The 18,645-nt window shown below is 49.4% G+C and overlaps 1 protein-coding gene across 2 annotated transcripts in view; it reads left to right on the top strand.

Annotated features, from left to right (window-relative positions):
• The window catches only part of Tuft1 (tuftelin 1), a 46,633-nt gene extending 30,861 nt beyond the window's left edge, over positions 1-15,772 (top strand). For both annotated transcript variants that reach the window (XM_057793736.1, XM_057793735.1), the window contains 7 exons: positions 112-225; positions 3,646-3,774; positions 4,344-4,438; positions 8,797-8,902; positions 9,633-9,716; positions 10,939-11,039; positions 11,565-15,772. In XM_057793736.1, coding sequence (XP_057649719.1) covers positions 112-225; positions 3,646-3,774; positions 4,344-4,438; positions 8,797-8,902; positions 9,633-9,716; positions 10,939-11,039; positions 11,565-11,628 — 693 coding nt within the window. In that variant the 3' untranslated portion in view covers positions 11,629-15,772. The remainder of the gene's footprint in view (positions 1-111; positions 226-3,645; positions 3,775-4,343; positions 4,439-8,796; positions 8,903-9,632; positions 9,717-10,938; positions 11,040-11,564) is intronic.
• Positions 15,773-18,645: the final 2,873 nt, after the last annotated feature.

The raw sequence follows: 18,645 nt of genomic DNA, 5'->3' as shown, positions 1-18,645 counted from the left end.
TGAGGGTGGTCCCCACAGGTGGTGCAAATCCCAGCGTTGGGCAGGAAGGCGGCCTTCTCTTACCAAGTCATAGATGGGCAGCTTCCTTCCCTCTCTCTGTTCCTGTTCTAGGCAGACACCTGTGTGAGCGAAGATGTCGAGAACTTGAAGAAGACCGTGCGGGAATTGCTTGCCAAGCTGCAGGAGGCCGAGCAGCGACACCAGTCAGACCGCGTGGCTTTCGAGGTGAGATGTGGGACTGGCTCCTGGATGAAGTGCCAGCGACTTTCCTAGCGTGGAGTTCGTTTCTCTGGGTGGACAGCAGCCAACAATGCAATGTTTTGAAGCCTTGCTCACCTCTTGTCTGCCTCTGCTTCCCATGAATGTTAGTTAAAGTGTTTGCTGTCCACATCTGGCCGCAGTTCAAAGGTCAGGCCTTTTCTTTTCCTTTCCCTGCTGTGCTGAGGCCTATGCCTTCCTTCTGCTTGTTAGGCAGTGCTCTGCCTCGGGGCCACATGGCTAGCCCTTGAAGGCTGGCTCTTGATTCTCTGTTCTACTGAAGTGGAGTAGTGTTCCCAGATGGTGTCCACAGATAACTCGAAAGTCATTGCTGTGTGTACCATAATAAGAATCACAGCTTCCGAGGCTCCTTGTTGGCAGGCATTGTTGCTGTCCTGTTCACAGAACTCCAGTGTCTGCTGTAATACACGGCATAAGGTAGGTCTTTCATAAATGGAGGCTGAGTGTATAAGTCTGGGTTGTCAAAAAGATAACCAGGCTGGTGGACACACAGGGCTTTGCCACCTTTATTATTGTTATAGTTGATTCTTTTTTTATTTTATGTGTATGGCTGTTTTGTCTGCATGTGTGTGTGCCACATGCATGCCTGATGCTTGAGGAGGTCAGAAGCGAGCATTAGAGCCCCTGGAACTGGAGTTCTAGATGGTTCTGAGCTACCAGACGGGTGGTAGGATTTGAGCCTGGATCCTCTGGAAGAGCAGCAAGCTCTCTAATCCGCTGAGCTATCTCCAGCCGTGGTTGTTTTTAAGACAAATCTCATGTAGCCCAGGTTGGCTTTGAAAAATTCCTGATTCTTTACCTTCCCAAGTGCTGGATTTGTGTGTGTGTGTGTGTGTGTGTGTGTGTGTGTGTGTGTGTGTGTGGTCCTGGAGATTGAATGCACACTAGGCAGGCATGGTACCGGTGAGGAACATTTTGTGTGTGTTTGTTTGTTTGTTTGTTTGGTCAGCCAGCCATTCATTTGTGCAGTGAGCAGAGGACACTTTGCTGTCCTGGCGTGCCTATGGAAGTCAGAGAACAGCTTACAGGAATCAGTTTTCTCTTTCTTCCGTGTGGGTCCTGGGGACTGAACTACATTTGCCCTGCTGAGCCATCTCACCAGCGCCCCCCCCCCCCAATAATCTAGATTGCTTTAGAGGATTAAAAAAAATACAAAGTCTATGAACAGGAAAAGCCCCTTTCTAGTAAGAGTGTGCAAGGTCTTCGGTTCAACGTGGAAAATCCTTGGGGTATAGAATGCCTGGGCAGCTCTCTGTCTATTCTGTGTGCAGTCTCTCTTCGGTTACCTGTTACTGCTCACAGATAGATGTGGTATGATAGGATTGTGTTTGCCGTGGGCACATTGGGAGCTTTTCCATAGAGAAAAAGAGTTGTTTTTTTATATTGTGGGTGGGTGGTTGTCACAGTGCATACATGGAGGTTGGGTTTCTCTTTGCTGGAGTTGGTTCTTCCCTTCCACCACATAGATCCCTGGCATCAATCTCAAATCTCCAGGCTCGATGGCGGCCACCTTTACCTTCTGAGCCATCTACCGACCCTAAACTCGGGGGGTTTTGAAAAGAGGATGGAGGATGAAGGAGAACAGCGCTGAGGGTGATGGCTTGTCTTGGGGTTAAGGAAACTGAGCCATGACATAGCTTTCCTTAGAGCTAGTTTCAGGTTCTGTTGGACGGATTCATGAACGACCGTGTGGGGTGCTTGTGAGCGCTTGCTACAGTGGGTTTAGAAGAGGGAGAGAGACTTAGTGTTTCTCAGTGCTGGGTTTCTAAGCAGACTTTCCTGTTAAACATAATTTGACTTAGGGCAATTTTAAGACCAGTTTATGAGCAAAGCAGCCCTTTGGTAAAGGAGTTCCCAGTCTCTGTCCTGTGACCCAGTTTAGATAATCTGGTTATTTATGTATCAGTTTGATGATCACCTATTTCCTCTATTCTCTGGAAGAAATACAAGGAAGGGAGGCTGAAGCTGTAGCCCTAAGCAGGTTTAGGACTTGGGAGGCCCTGAGAAGTTGTGGCATTCCAGACATGCTTGTGATTTTTGACGCCGTGGTGGAGCCTGCTGCTCCAAAGGCCGGCCTGAGACAGCAGCAGGCAGTTTGGGATAGTGGATAGTTCTTCACCCAGTACAGCAGGTGCCCCTTAGGTCAGGTTCCTCCTGCGTGAACAGGGCAGGCTGAGCCTCTGTGACAGATTTGGAAAACAAGTCTGGTTTGTTTGGTTTCCCCCTTTTGGGCCTGATGGTTTTTGTAGGTTTGTTTTTGCATCTTTGTGATTCTGTGATGGACATTGGAGGTTTAGATCATGTCTGTGTTATCTGTGCTCTGGCACACATCAGTCTGAGCATGGTGCTTATGTACTGAGAAGAGAACCCTTTTTCTAAACTCCTGCTCAAGAAGCTGGCCTGTTTCAGGCTAATACTCATTTTTGAGGGTGTTTCTTAACCTCTCCTGATGAAGACTTTTTGTCCAGTCTGCTTTTCTGAACCTGGGGATATGAAGGGCAAGACTGACCATTTTCATAAGTATCGCCTGTCGTGGAGTATGGATTCCTGGTCTACTGGCTGCCTGCTTCAGGAGGAATTTGCAGTGAATTTTCTTGGTTAGGGCAGGTGAGTTATGCAGACAGGTCCCGTCACACACTTCCACATTGGGCTTTCTCTTCCCTGATTCACCAGGTCCTCCAGAGGTTATCTAGATCCTCTTTTACCAAATAGTGAAGCGTTTGGGGTGAAGGGAAGCAGAGAAATGGATGGGAAAGTTCCTGGTGGTAGCACGGGCCCTGGCATTCTCTAGCTTTGTTTGTGCCAGGGCGAATATTGGACCAAATGAACTTGCTGCATGCAAGGAACTCCGTGGCTCTTTGGAAATATGGAAGGTCTGTGCGACGTGAACTCGCACTGTGCTCAGGGCCATGCAGAACCTGAAAACCTGCTCGGGGCTAGGAGGGTGTTTAGAAGGGATATCTGTGAGACTTCTCATCTGCTAGGCAGATTTTACATGCTGCATTGCAGCACCTGTGCAGGCACCATGTTGGCCTTGGTGTAGAGGTGGAGATGTGGGGAAATGGCCGGCTAGAAGTGTGTCTCCTGGGCTGTTTGCTTCTGATGAGCAGGGAAGTCACAGCATTGGGTTAAGCTTGGTCAGCACTGGAGGGCTGTGGAGGTGTTGAAGGAGTCAGCCAGGGGATCTTGATGGACCGTGTGTGAGGGCCAGGTACTCTCCATGGTAGTCCTGGTGGAGATGGGAGTGACATCGTGCTCCATAGCGGCTTCCTTTGTCCCATCAGGGCTCTGAAGCCTCCGCAGGTTCTCTTTCTGAGGCTTATCTGTGTTTACCTTTTCTCTTCTGCCTTTGAACACACATCACAGGTTACACTCAGCCAGTATCAGCGAGAGGCAGAGCAGAGTAATGTGGCCCTTCAGAGAGAAGAGGACAGAGTGGAGCAGAAGTCGGCAGAAGTCGGGGAGCTACAGAGGCGCTTGTTGGGGATGGAGACGGTAATGGTGATGTTTGGGGCCGAAATGGACCCGAGGCTTCTTTTCCCAGTAGCTCAATAGCTCAGTAGCGTCCCTTTCCAGCAGCCATGCACACCCGCTTCCCGTCCCTTCCAGCACTTTAAGAATGGAAAGTCGGACATCCAGCCTCCGTCTTCTCCCACTGCAGGAGAAACCGTTCCCACTCTAGACCTGTTCTTATACAGACAGATGCCCCTTTGGGCTTCTGAGCAGCCAGTCGCTCTACCTTTGGGTTTCTGGAGACGCTTCTGAGCAGCCAGTCGCTCTACCTGGTTCACCCAGGACTGGCTGCCAGGGCTGGCAGGTGGGTTTACACAACACAGGCCTAGTTCTCCCTACGGCGGCTGGGTGAGGCTGGGAAGTTTCTGTCTGCTGAAAGTGGGAAAGGCTGTCCTTGACAGGGGAGGGCACCCAGCAAACCAGCCTGGCTTGCTGCTCTTTGGCAACAGGCCCAGGCCCAGTGGCTGTTCGGGTACCCATTTCACCCCAAGCACAGATTCTGTTGCTGTCCTTTCCTGCTATGTGCCTTTTTTTGTGCCCCCCCCCCCCAGGAGCATCGAGCCTTACTGTCAAGAGTCAAGGAAGGGGAGCTGGCCCTAGAGGAGCTGCGGACCAAGAATGCTGACTGCCAAGCAGAAAAGGAAAAGTAAGGGCCCTTGCTCACTGTAAGGTTGGGTGTAGGAAAGAGAGGGCGGGTGGTGCAGCCTGCTGCCAGGGCTAGGAGGAAGCTGGCGCTGAGGTCAGATCTTCCAGTTCCAACTCAGTGTGCTCACGTGGGCTGGAGCCCCACCCAGGCAGATACTGTTCGGAAGGCTGCCTTCTTCGGGGAGCTCATTTAACATGTGGGCAGTGACCTAAAGAAAAGGGTTTTATGGTTTTAGAGCTAAGGTCGGGCAGAGCCGAAGAAGCGCGGCTGTCGCAGCTCCACTAGAGGGGTTTCACTGCGAGCCACTGCAGGCTTCTCACTCCTAGAGCACACACATGGGAAGCTCCGGAAGATCCTGTAGTTTCTCCAGTCTTTCAGAGACAGAACGGATAGCTCCATGAGGACTTCCTGTTGCTCTAAGCAGTTCAGATAGAAACCAAGAACTACCTGCTGTCCTTGGAGACCTGTAGGGTTTACTGAGAGTTTTCTGCCTCCAAAGTTAGAGGGTTTGACAAATGTCCTCTGAAGAGAGGGGCTCAGAGGTGTCAGGTCAGTAGGACTCACAGAGAAAGACTGCCTCCTGAATCTTCAGGACCGGATAAGATGTTGACAGGGCATGGTGGCACATGCCCATAATCCCAGCACTTGGAAGGCTGAGGAGGATTGTTGTGAGTTCAAGGCCAGCTTGTGCTGCAGAGTGAATTCTGTCTCTAACTAAACTCTTTCTCAGTGCAGTAGTGGTGTGGTCTGTACCTGTTACCCCAGGCTCTCTCTTTTTTTTTTTTTTTTTTTTTTTGGTTTTTCGAGACAGGGTTTCTCTGTAGCTACAGAGCCTGTCCTGGAACTAGCTCTTGTAGACCAGGCTGGCCTCGAACTCACAAAGATCCGCCTGTCTCTGCCTCCCAAGTGCTGGGATTAAAGGCGTGCGCCCAGCTTACCCCAGGCTCTCAAGAGGCAGAGGAGGAAGGACCATGAGATCTCGGCCAGCCTGGGCATTGTAACAAGGTTTGGCTCAAAAATAAATGAACAATAAACAAAAACAGTTAGATCTCAGGTCTGATCACCCTTGTGTAAGTGACCCTTTTCAAGCTCAACAGACATTACCTGAAGGGCCAAGATCAGCAGAGTCACAGTCCCCCATCTGAAAACAGGGGTATTTTATCTTCTTTAGAACAACCCGGGCTTGACCTTCCCAGCATGGAAAATTCAGGCATCTTTTTATTGTAGTGCCCTTTCTGGTTTGCGTTCATAGCAAAGTAACTTTAGAAGAACAGTTGAAGCTGGGAGTGGTGGCTCACGCCTTTCATCCCAGCACCCAGGAGGTAGGTACAGGTGGATCTCTATTAATTCGAGGCCAACAAGGTCTACATAGGAAGATCTAGGTCACCCAGGACTACATAGTGAGACCCTGTCTCAAGGGAAAAAAACAAAAGCAAAAAATGGGAAATTGTCTCTACTGATTATTGAGTCTTTTTTTGCTATAAATATTCTACATCATTTTTTTCTCCTATCAGAAAAGTCTTTTTATTATTTTTTTCTATTCTCACATATATTACATCCTGACTGCCGTCCTTTGCCGAGTCTCTCCTCTTCCCACCTCCCCCTCCCCCAGATCCAACCCCCTCTCTGTCTCCCCTAAGAAAAGCAGGCCTCCCAGGAGCATCAAGCAAACATGGCATAATGTGCTACATGGTTGCCATTGGTCCCCCAAACCAACAATGAGCAGTGGTTTTAGGTGGCGTTTGTATTAGGTATCCTAAGTGATCTAGAGGTAAAGTGTAAGGGAGGATGCAGAGGACATATGCAAATACTAATGAGGATCGGAAGCCTGTGAGGTGTATTTCTATAACCATTCTGCCTTGGGGGTTGAGAGGTGGCTGTGTTCTGACCCCCCTCTTCATCTGTGTGGGACATACTCGGGGCAGACTAAGAGAAGAACAAGAGAAACAAAGCGTGAGGTAACCCCAGACTAAGGCTCTGGAATGGTGTTTGACCTCTGCGTGCCCTAGTGTGGGAAACCGAGTGTGGGACTTCAGGAAGGCTATGGGGCGCAGGTGCGTGGTGGCTCCACCTCAGCCCAAGTACTCCCCACTTTCCAGCAGTGTGCACTTGTCTTCAGGCAGAACTGGGGGTAGCCAGTGCCTGTGGCTCTTCAGGACCCTCTGGGCATTCTCAAAACTGACTAAGGAAAATTCCCTCTGCTCACAGCATTGCGACATCAGGCAACTTTCCACCTCTCTCATTTTGTTTTGTTTTGTTGTTTTGAGACAAAAGTTTCTCTGGTTTCGGTGCCTGTCCTGGAAGTAGCTCTTTTTTTTTTTTTTTTTTTTTTTTTTGGTTTTTCGAGACAGGGTTTCTCTGTGGCTTTGGAGCCTGTCCTGGAACTAGCTCTGTAGACCAGGCTGGTCTCGAACTCACAGAGATCCGCCTGCCTCTGCCTCCCGAGTGCTGGGATTAAAGGCGTGCGCCACCATCGCCCGGCTTGGAACTAGCTCTTGTAGACCAGGCTGGTCTTGAACTCACAGAGATCCGCCTGCCTCTGCCTCTCGAGTGCTGGGATTAAAGGTGTGCGCCACCACCGCCTGGCTCTACCTCTCTTGACATTGATCATGGGTCCCACAATCTAATCCTCGTCTAAGACTATCCAGAGTTGATTCGGGCCCCATAAATCAAGGGCTCAGTTCTACCTCCCCTTCAGCTGGCAGTCAAAATGAGCATGCTCAAGGCCACCATGTACCACCTTGCCATTACCTATGCATGGGGTGGGGTGCTTCCCAGTTGCTTCCTCAGGTCAGGAATTTGTTGTAGTGGCTCCTGGAGCTGACAAAACAATGCTGTCAGGTTTGTAAAGGGTTCAGGTGAACAATGGATGAAGCAGCACGTGCAGTGAGGTCCAGAGTGCAGCGCGCCTGTTCCCGGGGAGTTAGCATACACTGTCCTCTTGACGTGCGTGCCTGTGCGTTTCTGTACCCAGGAGGTCTTTGAACACTTTGTCCAGCGTGCAGGCATGGTTAGTCTCTCCCCCTGAGGTTGGAGAAGGATTGAAGTTTAACTAGCCCCATCCTGCAACCATCTACAAACCCCAGCCAACATTTCCTTCCTTATTGCACCTAAGACACTCTTGGCATTTCTGGAGATTCTAGGCATCTTGTCAGGAGCTGGGAACACAAGACCAAAAACTGTATAGTGAAACATGGCCCATCACTCCTGGGCTTGGAAATTTATAAGGATTTGAGGAATACTCTGTTAAGAATTAAGGACAGCCAGTTGTGGTGGCACACGCCAGTAGGATTTGCTGAAGGAGGCAGAGGCAGGAGGATCATGAGTTCGAGGCCAGCCTGGGCTACACATTTAAGAATAAAAACAAAAAAGAATTAAGGACACCCGATGGAGGTGGTACATACCTCTAATCCCAGCACTCAGGCAGAGGCAGGCAGAGCTCTGTGAGTTCAAGGCCAGCCTGGTCTACACAGAGAAACCTCGTCTTGGAAAAAACAAACAAACAAACAAACAAACAAAATTGACAGAGGACCTGGAGAGGTGGATCAGGCACTGACTTCTTCCAGAGGACCTGGATTCAATTCCCAGCAACCACATGGCCCCTCACACCTGTCTATAACTCTAATTCCAGGGGATCCAACAGACATACATGCAGGTAAAACACTACTGATCATAGAATTTTAAAAAATTCCTAGAAAAATTTAAAAAATGTAATAAGAGCAAATATTTCTTATTGAGGATCTTGATTTTGTTTGCTTAGAATAATGTTAGTCCCTACTTAAATTTTTGGGGCAATCAGAAACTTATAACACGCAGGGCAGCCAACTTTCTCCTGACTTTAATACTGAAAAAATTTAAGGGCTGGAGAGATGGCTCAGAGGGTAAGAGCACTGGCTGCTCTTCCAGAGGTCCTGAGTTCAATTCCCAGCAACCACATGGTGGTTCACAACCATCTGTAATGAGACCTGGTGCCTTCCTTGCCAGCGGTACATCATTGTATGCTTAATAAATAAATAAATCTTAAAAAAAAAAAAGTTTAATAATAATGTTAATTAAAAAAAAAAAAAACCTGCCTCTGATAAGGCATGCTGATGCGTGTCTGTTATCCTCGCACCTTGGGAGACTGAGGCGAGACAGCACCTGTGAGTTCAGAGCTAGCCTGACAGGTTTCAGTGTGGTCATGGTCTCGGGAAAATAAAACAGCCGAAACACAACACTCTGCCCTCTAGTGGCATGCACATGACCTACACGTCCTCGTCCTTGGACTAGACATCTCTAAAGGGCAGGCCATGGAGGCCACAGGGGCTCACAATTGGTGGCAGTGTGACTTCACCTCGCCTCCTGGTCTTTGTCCCCAGGACTGCTGCTCTTGAAAAGGAAGTGGCTGGGTTTCGGGAGAAGATCCACCATTTGGATGACATGCTCAAGAGCCAGCAGCGGAAAGTTCGGCAGATGATAGAGCAGGTAAGGAGGGGGGGTGTCCCATTTTACCTGTCCTGTGTTCACCCCAAGCTTGTGCTTTCATTACCTGTCCCCTGGGCAGCTGAGTTTAAAACTGTGCGTCCCGTGAGCAGCATGGAGCACACATGGAGTTCAGGTATTGCACCCCTGTCCTTCCCTGACGTTGTATTTGCATCTTGTTTCCCACTGGGAAAGGAAAGAGGCTGCTCTCACCTATGCTCTCTTTTCTGGCAAATGAGTAAATGGAGTCCTAACAAACCAGTTACCTGTGAAGATCACCATCTCGTGCCTCCTGCAGCTCCCTGACTTCACTCTTCTGCCTGAGCTTTAGCGTAAGGTTCTCCTCTTTAGCGTAAGGTCATTTCCTCCCTTCGGGCGAGCTCCTTTTACATGTGTCTTGTTTTCTGCCATTTCTTATTGTCCTGAACAGCAGCTATGATATGATAAGCACTCAAAGAATATTTCCTAGACGAATGAATAAATGATTTGCACTTTGCAGAACTCAAAGGACTAGGTTTTGCATCGTCTGCTGTGCACTTTGGATTTAAGGATGGCGCTTCTCGCTCTGCTATCCCTGCTTCTGTGTTCATTCTTAGAGAAACATCAATGAAGCCTTGAGCGGAGCAAGCTCTCCTTTTGACTCTGTTGGCTTTCCTCTAGCCACGGTGGAGTTTGGTGAGTGTGAACTGAGTCTCTGCAGAAAAAAAACTCCATGTTTCTTATGTCTTCATAGCTCCAGAATTCAAAAGCTGTGATCCAGTCCAAGGATGCCACCATTCAAGAGCTCAAGGAGAAAATTGCCTATTTGGAGGCTGAGGTCTGTGTATGGGAGAGCCCCCAACAGGACAGACTGAGGTCTGTGTATGGGAGAGCCCCAACAGGATAGGCTGAGGTCTGTGTATGGGTGAACCCCAACACGATAGGCTGAGGTCTGTGTATAGAGGAGCTTCAACAGGATAGGCTAAGGTCTGTGTGTGGGAGAGCCCCAACAGGATAGGCTGAGATCTGTGTGTGGGTGAACCCCAACAGGATAGGCTGAGGTCTGTGTGTGGGAGAGGACAGGCTGAGGTCTGTCTGTGTGTGGGACAGCCCCCAGCAGGGAATTGAGTTATGGAGAAGCCTGGGCACAGGAAGGGGCTTGGTTCTATCTAGCAGCTGCTTTGTACGGAGTATCTGAGAGTGTTGTTCTATGGTCAGTTGGATTGTGAGCAGCTGACAGTGGTAAGACCTGTCCCTGCCGAAGGGCAGAGCATCATGGTGCAAAGCACCCACCATGGCACATCTTGACCATAAGGACTTCGCTGACAGTGGAGCCGGGCTATAGTTAGCATCTCCTCACAGTTCTGGTGATGGGCTCAGTCAGCATCAGGGTGACTTCCTAGTCTCATTTCCACTTGGCTGCCAAGCCCTTCCCGTCTGTTGACCACCTGCAGATCACTTTGCAGTCCACTGTGTGATGTCCCTGTATTAGGGGAGACAGACGGGAAACGGTATTTAGAGAAAGTATCGTCTAGAGTTAAGATAAAATATGTTGGAGAAAAACAAAATTGTAAGGACTAGAGAGATGGTTCCGGGGTTAAGAGCTTGGACTTAAGTCTAGTTCCTAGCACCCACATCTGGCAAGTCACAGCCACCTGTACATTCTGCACCTGGCATCTGGCACTTCCTTCTAGACTCCGAAGGCACCTACCTGTATACGTGAGGTGTGCACTCACACAGACATACAGAGAAATAAAAGGAGAAGTCAAAACAAGAGCAAAGAAACTACAGATATTTAAAAACTAGGCTGTTGATGAAGGTATATGACTATGTCAGCTGGAGACAAATTCTGGACAGGAAATGTATATGGAGGAGAAGCCAGAAGTGAGCAGTGTTACTGCCTTAGTGAGGAGCCAACATTGGAGGCAGAGAGTGATGTCTTGTGATGAAGATGAAGGGAGAGGTGCTGGTAGACAAGGAGTTAGCAGGAGCATCCATGCAAATTAAAGGGGGCATGTGGTAAGCCAGAGAGGCCCACTGTAACCATGCTCGCCTTTCAGAACCTGGAGATGCATGACCGCATGGAGCATCTAATAGAGAAGCAGGTCAGTCATGGTAACTTCAGCACACAGACCCGCGCCAAGACCGAGAACCTGGGCGGGTGAGTACATGCTGAGCGTGGGCCCAGGCAGGATGGGAGAGAGGAGGAGCTTTGTAAAGCCTTCAGTGCTGAGGCAAGGAAGATGGAAGCCCAGCCTTCTGTCCCAGTCTCCAATCTGAGATCATCCGGCAGGCCACTCTCTAGCCCAGGACCATGCATGGCTTGTGGAGGTATATGAACCCTAAGAGTGCATGTAAAATTTATTTATAATATTTACATATTGCAAATTTGTACATATATTTGCAAATTTCTAGAGGAGGGTCTTTTGTTTCTAAGAGATTCACAAAAAGGCCCCAGTCTAGGAAGAAGATCAAGAATGTCAGCTGTGTCCACTCTCAGTTGTTTAACTACCCATCCTTATCAGCCACCCTTGCCACCAGATAAATATGTCGTGTCACAGATGCTCCTCCAGGTAGACCTCAGGAGATGAGCCAGCACTGGGGTGTGGTATTCCAGAGGTGCCGGGGAGGGGCTGCGGGGTGGGAGGCAGTAGCGCGGCCTCAGTGTTCACTCCTCTCTCTTCAGTGTCAGGATATCGAAGCCCCCCAGCCCTAAGCCTATGCCTCTCATCCGAGTGGTGGAAACCTGAGCTGCGGGAGATGCTGGGATTGCTGCCCTTGCTGTCGCTCAGACCTGCAGAGAAGCCCACCACCTCTGTAGGCCGTTGATACCGACTGACTTCCCGACCGAACCCTGGTAGACCCAGGTCTTGGGCTCATGCCCCAAGCTCTTATCTTCTGCTTGCTGGCAGATGGAGCAGAAGCGTCTGTCTCCTCGGGACACTGCAGGCCTTGGGAAGACATTCTCCTGCTAGCAGGAACAGGACAATATTCTTTCTCCCAGTTACTGTCTTTCTGGGTAACCGCTTCCCTGCTGTGTACACTGGAGTCTAGCTGCCCCGAAGCCAGGCCCTCATCACCTCCAGAGAAGTGACAAAATTTGTCTCAGCCCCCAAAAGTTGGAAGCACAGATGTGCAGCGACTGGAGAGTGTCCTGAGGGAATGAAGTTCCTTCTGCAAACAAGGCTCAGTTCTTAGCAACAAACTGTTTGTTTTTCTGCTTGGCTCCACCCTGTGCCATGCTCTCCGGGCCTCCCACGGACAGCCAGTGGGGGATAGCTGGCCAGGCCTGGTCTTAACCAGAGAGCCAAAACTAGATAGCCTTGCTTTTCTAGGGACAAAGGAATCTACCTTCAGGGAGCAGGTTTTAGCAGGAAGGTTCTTAAGGACCATGAATAGTTCTTGCGACCTCACTCCTCTGTGGAAGCTCCCAGTCTTCAGGTTTTCCCCTGTGGTGTCCCAAAAGGCACACCTCAGTCTCCCTGACCCGGAGCTAAGAACCATTTCCTCATCAGTCCCAGCAAAACCGTCACTGTATTTATTTTTGCTAAGTTATTACTGGTTTTGCTTGCATCTCATAGCTGATTTAAGACCAGTGTTCTGCCGTCTTATGCAGAGGTGTTTGGGCATACCTGGACATGGGGAGAGCATTCTGTTGGCTCCTTCCCTCTAGCTGCTGCTTTTCATTTCTTCCTCCTGAGTCAGTTCATAATTCAGGAGGCTAGTGTCTGTTCCCAAGTGTGTGCTGCCCAGGGAACAGGGCAATCATGACTGTTTCCGGGGCAGGGGTGGGATCTTCTAACCTCTCCACCCAGAACAGTTTCAATTCCAGTCCTGAGTGTCCCTGCAGCTCAGCGTGTCTCCTGTAGAGTCCCCCAGTGGCCTCAGCAGCACTCCAGCACCTGAACGCGGGACCACTGGGACCGCTTAGTCTTAAATCTCCTGAGCTCACAACCAGGAGCCTTAAGTCTGCGTGGTTCTGTGTGTCAGGACCAGGCCCAGGGCCTGGTGTGGTCTCTACAGTGTCCTGAGACTTCAGTCTCTACAGAATGAGGGTGTTGAACACAATCTCCATGCCCCTTCAAATTCTTTTCCTGTCTGTGACACAGTCATTGTCTGGTGACTTCAATAAATTATGCTAACACATCTCTTTGCCCCATGGGCCTGGCCTGGTCTCCTACGCCTTGGAGAGGATGAAGGAAGGTGGCGTCCCTGTTGTCACCGTCTGAAAGATGTGATGCAGCTCCTCAGACTCCGATGTGTGGGTGGTGGTATTTAGAAAAGCTACAGCCACCAGGCCCCGTTTTGACCTAACCCTAGCTTTGACCCCGTTTGGGGGCAATGACCTTGTGGGATCCCTGAACTTAGCCATTCTGTGCCCTGATTTGAAACAGCACTGCACAGGGTTATGGGTCCTGAGCCTGCACAGAGGGACGCCAGTCACAGCAGAGGAACATGAGCAACCTGAGCCTTTGCAGAGGTGAGCAGATCCCTGGAAAGACTGACTGCAGCTCTGCAAGGGCTTATTCGTTTCTGGCAATCTCTGGATAGCATTGGGTTAGTATAGTGGTCCCCCCCCCCCCCCTTCTGTCAGGAAGCCAGTTGGTTGCAGGGCCAAATAAGACATAGCTGAATTTACACAAACTCTGCTGGGCCAAGGAAACGGGAAACAACACCCTTCTGTTCCCTGGCCCCTCTGGTTCCCCTTTTTCTTTCAGTTGAGAATGTAACTTTTCTTCTCCTGCTTCCTCAACTGATTGACCACACGGGCACCAAAAGGCCCTGGAAACATTCCACCCCACATCTGGGTTTGTCTCCTGACTCCCGGGTTGCTCTTGCCCTGGCAGTCTTGCTTGGCACAGGTATATCCAGACTGCTTGTCCCAGAATATGAACAGGCTGGAAGCAGGGTGGGGTTGGCAGGGGTGCCAAGAAGACTGGCCTGGCTGGGGGTGCTGAATGAGTGTGCTGCCTGCAGGAAAGGGAGGCTCTCCCGCAGGGAGGAGCAGAGATGTGGCGTGCAGATAGGAGCTAGGCAGAAGACGTTCTGGAGATCAAGAGCAAGGCTCTAAGATTTATTTAGACAAATAATAAAGTGTTGGGGGGCATCTTTGGCGTCTGCTTCGTATGCCACTGTGGGCTGCTGCTGAAATCCCAAGCAGGATGTTGGAGCGTGGCTAGGCAGCCGCTCAGCATCTTGACAGCTTCCAATTAGAGGTGTCAGGGCTGAGGAGATGGCAAGCTCCTGACTTGAGCCACTTTTATTGCCTGTGTTTTGCGGTGTTTTAAGCCAACTCCTGTGTGCTGCCGGAGGGAGGCGAGTTCTGCCTCTCCAGAACTTTTGCCATGAGGGCGTTAAGAGCTGCCCAGACATGCAGCCTCCTATAAACGTGGACTGCAGACCTGGTGTGGGAAAAGAAGCTCATGGGAGCGTTCGTTCCCAGCCTTCACAACAGCTGCCCGTATTCCAGGTTTTCATTTTTCCGTCCGAGCAGAAAAGAGCCCGGCAGCACGCACTGTTTCACCCCGCGGAGCAGGATAACCTCAGCTGCCTGGTGATGTAGCGGGAGGACTGGAAATGTAAGGGCAGCCTCGGCAACTTAGGAGGACCCGTCTCAAAATACAAGTTTACCAAACTAAATAAAGGAGAAGAACCCAGAGCGAAGTGGCGTACACCTTTAACCCCAGCACTTGGGAGGCAGAGGCAGGTAGATTTCTGTGGGTTTAAGGCCAGCCTGGTCTACGTAGTGACTTCCAGGCCAGACAGGTTTTTAAGGTTCAAAGATGATTTGTCCATTTTTCTTTGTCTGTATCTCTGTCTCTGTCTCTCTTGGATCTCATTATGTAGCTCAGGCTAGCCTCGAAGTCGCCATCTTCCTGCCTTAGCGCCCCTGCTCCAAGTGCTGGAATTTCAGGTGTGCACCCCACGCCTGGCTTTGTCCTTGTTTTAAATCACTGTCAGCCGTTCGCTGTTCCACACATGAAGTGTTCCACATTGGGAGGACGCTCTGCTTGACAGGGTGACGTACTTTACCAGAGGAGGCTAGCGCCCTCTGGAATGGAAAAGCAGTGTCCATCTCTAGTCGGCCCCTGGCTCTGAGCAGCAGTTGTGTGTGGGGCCGGTGTGATCCAAGCTCTCCCATTCCTCAGAGCCAGGCTGTTGAGCTAGAGCCTGAGTCTGTTCAGGCTATGACTCAACGACAGATGTTCGCCTAGGGCCCTTGGCCTCTTTTCCATGCTTTGATTTAGAACTCCAGCTTTGCAGGAGGCAATTGTTTTTTCTGTCCCGATTATAAGCACACGGCCTTGGAACTCAAAAGTTGGAGAGGCAACTATCTCCCCTTTCCCAAGGGAAATGCTTCTCCAGGCTAAGGATGGAAGAGGCGGGCCTTTAAAGGTAAGCACTTCCTGACTCACTGAGGCCGACTTTGGGCTCTAAGATGTGTGGCCTTCTGCTAGATCTCTTTCCCTAGAGCCATGTGGAAGAAGAGATTGAGGGTCGATGGTGGCAGGATAATTAATTTCCCGACAGGGCGTTGGTCCTCAGAGCACTGAAGGAAAGGGAATCATGAGTCCTTATGACTTGAGCTGTTGCAGGGCCAGCCCTGTCCTCCCTGTCACTGGGGTTCTTGGCCCAGCTTGACCCTTCTGTCTGACCTGTAACTTACAGTGTGGTTTGTGTTTTAACTGACATGCTATGTAAACTATATTACTGGGGAAAATTCTTGCAAAACATTGGTGAGTAAAAAAAGTGGACTTTGGGGCTGGAGAGATGGCTCAGTGGTTAAGAGCACTGCCTGCTCTTCCAAAGGTCCTGAGTTCAGTTCTCAGCAACCACATGGTGGCTCACAGCCATCTGTAATAAGATCTGGTGCCCTCCTCTGGCCTGCAGGCAGACACAATACTGTATACATAATAAATAAATAAATCTTAAAAAAAAAGTGGACTTCTCTTCTTGGCTGTATAATCTTGGGGTCAGGAGGTCTGAATTCATCTTTCATCTACTCTATAGTCTCCCTTACTTCTTCCCCTTCTCTCTGCCCTCCCTATTCTCCTGTGTCAGTCTCCTATGTGCTGAGACAATAGGTGTGGGCTATCGCATCAGACTTCAGTTTCTCTGCTCGTCAAACCAGACATTTTCAACTCCTCTTTCCATTTCATAATCTAATTATGTCTGGTTTGTCAACATGCCGAAGTTAACAAATTGAAAAATCTTTGAATTTTGAAAAATCTCACATGTGGTCAATGTACATAAAATACAAATAGATTATTTTTTAAAATGTTGTTGGACTGAAAAGGTGGCTAACTGGTTAAGAGTACTGGCTGCTCTTCAAGAGGACCTGAGTTTGATTCCCAGCACCCACATGGTCTGCAGCTCCAGTTCCAGGGGATCTCACGCCCTCTTCTGGCCTCTGAGGGTACTAGGCATGCAAATAGTGCACATACATGTAGGCAAACACCTATACACATAAAAAATGATAAGGAATTTTGTCTACTCCCTTAGTTGATCGCAGGGAACGAGAAACAGGTAGATTGTGTGTCCCAGTATCCTCCTTATGCAAGAGTCGAAAGGCAGGCACCAGCAGTGAAGAGTCTCCCCTGTCACTCACTTGTCCTTACATTTGGTCTTCCAGCAACAGTGAGATTGTGTAGCATGGAGCTCAGAGAGCTATCGTGGGCTTCGGCTCTTATTTATCATCCCATATCTTCGTTACTAGCCATGCTGGTTGGAAAAGTTATTTAAACTCTAAGCTTTAATTTCTCCATCTATAAAACCAAGATGATAATGCTCTCTCAGTAAGAACATGTACTCTGTGCTTACAGTGAAGTAGGCACCATCGTTTCTCATTCGACAGATGAAGAAATCGAGACACAAGAGAGCAAGTCTCATGTCGAAGGATGCACAGATAGACAGTATGGATGGATAGGTCACAGGCAGTCTGGCCCCCTACCCTGCGTGGAATGCTTGCTTTACTCCCAAATAGCTGAAGCAATGGTCAGAACAAAGACTTGCAAGGGGCTCGGAGAGATTCCTCTGTGGTTCATAGAACTTGCCCTTGCAGAGGACCAGTGTTCAGTTCCTAGAGCCCACATGGAGGCTCACAGTCATCTATAACTCCAGTTCAGATTATCTGATGCCCCCCCCCTTTTTTGGCTCCTGTGGATACTGCACACATGTGAACACAAGGAAACATGTAGGCAAAAGCACCCACACATATAAATAAATCTTTTTAAAAAAATTCATGGGGGGCTGGAGAGATGGCTCAGTGGTTAAGAGCACTGCCTGCTTTTCCAAAGGTCCTGAGTTCAATTCCCAGCAACCACATGGTAGTTCAAAACCATCTGTAATGAGGTCTGGCGCCCTCTTCTGATCTGCAGGCATACAAGCAGACAGAATACTGTACATAATAAAATAATTAAAAAAAAATCATAGGGGCTGGAGAGATGGCTCAGTGGTTAAGAGTACTTACTGCTCTTCCAGAGGATCCGGGTTCAATTCCCAGCGTCCGCATGGCAGCTCAAAACTGTCTGAAGATCCAGTTGCAGGGGATCTGACACCTTCACACCAATAAAATAAAGTTAAATAAACCATAAAAATATTTTAAAAATTCATATGCAAGGATCATGTGTAGCATGGGGCATGTCTGGCACACTATGGACACTATATGATTTACAGTGAATAAATATTTCTGAGCATTTAATATATAGGGCTTGGCTGTAGGCTTAGAAGGGAAATTCAGAGAACCTGTTCCTAAATTGTTATTAATCTAAGCAGTGCCAGGAGATATTTGTGTGCCATCAGGCAAGTAGTCACATCATTTTTCAGGACTGAGGAAACAATCTAGTTTTAAGGAAATGAGGCACAAAGGTGAGCGCAGGTAAGGGTGGGTGTGGGTACAGGTGGGCACGGGCAGGTGTGTGCTACTTTAGGTTAGAGTTGGGACAGAATCAAGATCCACAGTATGGGCTTTGTTCTTGTTCTAGGAAGAGCATCCTAGAATGAGCTGGAGAAAAGTCCCGACCTTGAGCTAGCGTAGCTTGGAGTACCTTCCCTTGGAAGCAGAAGATTGAGGGGTGGAGAGGAGAGACGGGGAGGCACTCTGCTTTCCCCAAGCCCCTCCTGAGCCTCTCAGATCACCTGACTCACCTGAGTTCACAATTCTTTGTGTGGGGGGTGTGGAGATGTGGGGGTGCTGGAAACTGAACCCAGACCTCACACATTCTGGGCGGGGTTTTAGTACCAAACTGCATCCCCAAAGAGTCCACATTAAATTTTTTTCCTTTGAGGTTATATTTATTTGCATTTTATGTGTGTTAGTGTTTTGCCTGCATGCATGTCTGCGGTGTCCTCAGAGGCCAGAAGAGGATGACAGATCCCTTCGGACCCGAGTTACTGATGGAGCCTGGGTGCGCTGGAAGAGCCATCTCTCCAGTCCCTTGCGTTTTGTCTTTTTGAAGATTGTGCGTGCGTGCGTGCGTGTGTGCGTGCGTGTGTGTGTGTGTGTGTGTGTGTGTGTGCAGGTGCCTGCAGCGGCCAGAAGGGAACATTGGATCTCCTTGGAACTGGAGTTACACGCAGCTATGATCCCCTGACATGGATGCTGAGAACCCAACTCCCGGCACTCTGCCAAGGCGAGAAGCACTCTTACCCAGTGAACCATTTCTCCAGCCCTCAAGTCCCAAGATCTTAAGTGCCATTGTGCTTTTCCTAATTCGAAGAGGTGACCGTTTCTCCTTCCCTGCCCTCTAGTGAGTGCCGCTTTTTGC

Source organism: Chionomys nivalis, chromosome 18 (genome assembly GCF_950005125.1).
Source record: "Chionomys nivalis chromosome 18, mChiNiv1.1, whole genome shotgun sequence".
Lineage (NCBI taxonomy): Eukaryota > Metazoa > Chordata > Mammalia > Rodentia > Cricetidae > Chionomys > Chionomys nivalis.
Note: the sequence above shows the minus strand (reverse complement) of the source record. Positions and strands in the feature narration are given on the sequence as shown.